The 2,500-nt window shown below is 52.2% G+C and overlaps 1 protein-coding gene across 1 annotated transcript in view; it reads right to left on the reverse strand.

The window, feature by feature from the left end:
• The window catches only part of tbc1d1 (TBC1 (tre-2/USP6, BUB2, cdc16) domain family, member 1), a gene marked incomplete at both ends in the record, with an annotated part of 24,405 nt that overhangs the window by 3,261 nt on the left and 18,644 nt on the right, over positions 1 to 2,500 (reverse strand). Inside the window, one exon of the mRNA XM_084454470.1 lies at positions 283 to 372. Coding sequence (XP_084310596.1) covers positions 283 to 372 — 90 coding nt within the window. The remainder of the gene's footprint in view (positions 1 to 282; positions 373 to 2,500) is intronic.

Genomic DNA, 2,500 nt, shown 5'->3' on the forward strand with positions numbered 1-2,500 from the left:
AGAGAGAGAGGGAGGGAGAGAGAGAGAGGGAGGGAGAGAGAGGGAGGGTGAGAGAGAGAGAGGGAGGGAGGGATGAATGGGGGTATACAGTGTTGGGCCACAGTAGGTCCTGACAAATGAGAGACACACACACACACACACACACACACACACACACACACACACACACACACACACACACACACACACACACACACACACACACACACACACACACACACACACACACACACACACACACACACACACACACACACACACACACACACACACATCGTGTACCTGTGAGCAGAAGGAGATTTCTCTGAAGCTCTTCTCTATGGCCACTTTCTTGGTGTCTGGGCTGACGAGGAAGACCTGAGACCTGCCCACCTGGGACACACAGTTAATACTACAGTTAGAAGGTGCTGTGTGTGTGTGTGTGTGTGTGTGTGTGTGTGTGTGTGTATCCAGAGAGGTGTTTGTTCTGGAGGTAGCCTGCACATTTGACCCTAGCCTAGCAGAAGCCTTCATGACCAAGGTCGTTAAGTACCAACCTCTCCTGAATACCATCTCAGATCTGGGGTTCAGATGCAGACTACTTGTGTTCATATTTGGACAAACACATAGGCTGGTCGTAAGAGGGGTCCAACAACTGGGGATGCCCCCAAAAGAGTCTGAACGCCCAGCTGAGTAATGCTCTGTGTCTCCCCTCACAGGCAGATGCCAATATGTCAGAGACGCTGCTACTTGCACCCTTGAAAGATGTGTGAAGAAGAAAGTTAGGCTGATGGTCCTGAACTGTGTATACTGACTGCACCTTTAGCATGTGTGTCCCTGCATGTCATTTTCTCCATGTGGACATGAATAAATTGTTAAAATGTGAGTGTGTGTGGCAGGAGTTGCTTGTTGTTAGTTAAACCCAGGATTGTGGTCTGGGGCGAAGTGTGTGTGTGTGTGTGTGTGTGTGTGTGTGTGTGTGTGTGTGTGTGTGTGTGTGTGTGTGTGTGTGTGTATATAATGTGGTAGAAGTCACTGATCAGTTAAACCGAGGCATGTGGTCTGCGGGGAGTGAAGTGTGTGTGTGTGTGTGTGTGTGTGTGTGTGTGTGTGCGCGCAGCAGTCCAACCACCATGTTGGCACTGAGGGCCAGAGATAGTTTCAAGGAGCGAGCGTGGCGGCGGGGGGGGCGGAGCTACGCTGCCTCAGGGTTCCCGCCCCCTGACCCCAGCGGCCAGGTCGTCCCTCAGACGTCTTTGGGGAAGTTCCAGAAAACCACAACCACATCATTCTGCTTCTCGCTAGCGTTTTCCTTTCCTCTTTCGTCTGTCACCGACACCGACTTCCTCCACTCCTCCATCTATCCCAACGCGCTGGAGGGCTCCACGTCATTCCAGGAGACATTTTTGGAACCGCTGCGCTTCCTCCATTTGTGTTCCCTCCCTCTCTAATCCCCTCTCTTTAGGGGGGGGGGGGGGGGGGGGGGGGGGCGTCCACGTGGAGGTGAGTCAGCGACCTCTCATCTCTGGCTGGGACTGTTCCAAGTTCCATCAAAAAGCCCCCTAATTCCCCCCGAGTCCACTAGCCAGCACTGATGGCCGTGGCTAGAAGGGATACAGCTACGGCCGGTGCAGAAGGATGGTAAAGGCTAGTTCCCATAAACGCAGAGGCCATTTAGGGTTAAGGTATAGGGTTAAGTTAAGGTTAGGTTTAGGGTTAAGGTTAAGCTTAGGTATAGGGTTTATATTTGGTTTAAGGTTTATGTTTGACCGGTCTCTTTATTTATGGAGACTAGCCTTGTACACAGGCCGTAGCTGTACTCTATGTATTCTATCACGAACGTCGACGAACGTTTGATGTCCTTCAAACGTGTTTTTGTGGGAGAACTAGACAAAACGAGACGGAGAGCGAAAAAGAAGAGAAGAATGAGAGGGGTTGTTGTTGATGATGATGATGTCATGGCGCCTGTCGTCCCTGCCGACTTCAGGATGCGTCGGGGGTGCAATTATTACAGATCGGTCTCTGCTGACGAGGACGACTCCCCCTCTCCTCTTCCCGTGTCAACGCTGACCACTTCCTGTTTGGAAAGGAAGCAGGAAGGCCAGCGGTGGTGGAGGTCGCCAAGGTCTCACAGAGGTCAGATGTGCCTGTGTGTGTGTGTGTGTGACCCCCATGACACCGGGCACTGGTTCTAGTTGAGTCACAGGAGGTTGTCTGTGTGTGTGTGGGGGTGTGTGGGTGTGTGTGTGTGTTTGTCGGGGTGTGTGGGTGTATTACTGTGATCTCAGTGTGATGAACTTTGTGTGCGCTCACTAAGAGGCATTCATCTTGGCCTGCGTGCATACGTGCGTGCGCAGTATGAGTAACTCCATCTCCCCTTCCCCTCCTCTCCCTCCATCTCTCTCTCTATCCCTCCATCTCTCTCTCTCCCTCCATCTCTCTCTCTCTCTCTCTGAAGTAGCACAACAGTGACTCGGACACAGCCGCAGAGGTCTGGAGCAAGCGTCTCTCTCCTTGTTCA

The sequence above is a fragment of the Borostomias antarcticus genome (assembly GCF_949987555.1).
Source record: "Borostomias antarcticus genome assembly, chromosome: 20".
Lineage (NCBI taxonomy): Eukaryota > Metazoa > Chordata > Actinopteri > Stomiiformes > Stomiidae > Borostomias > Borostomias antarcticus.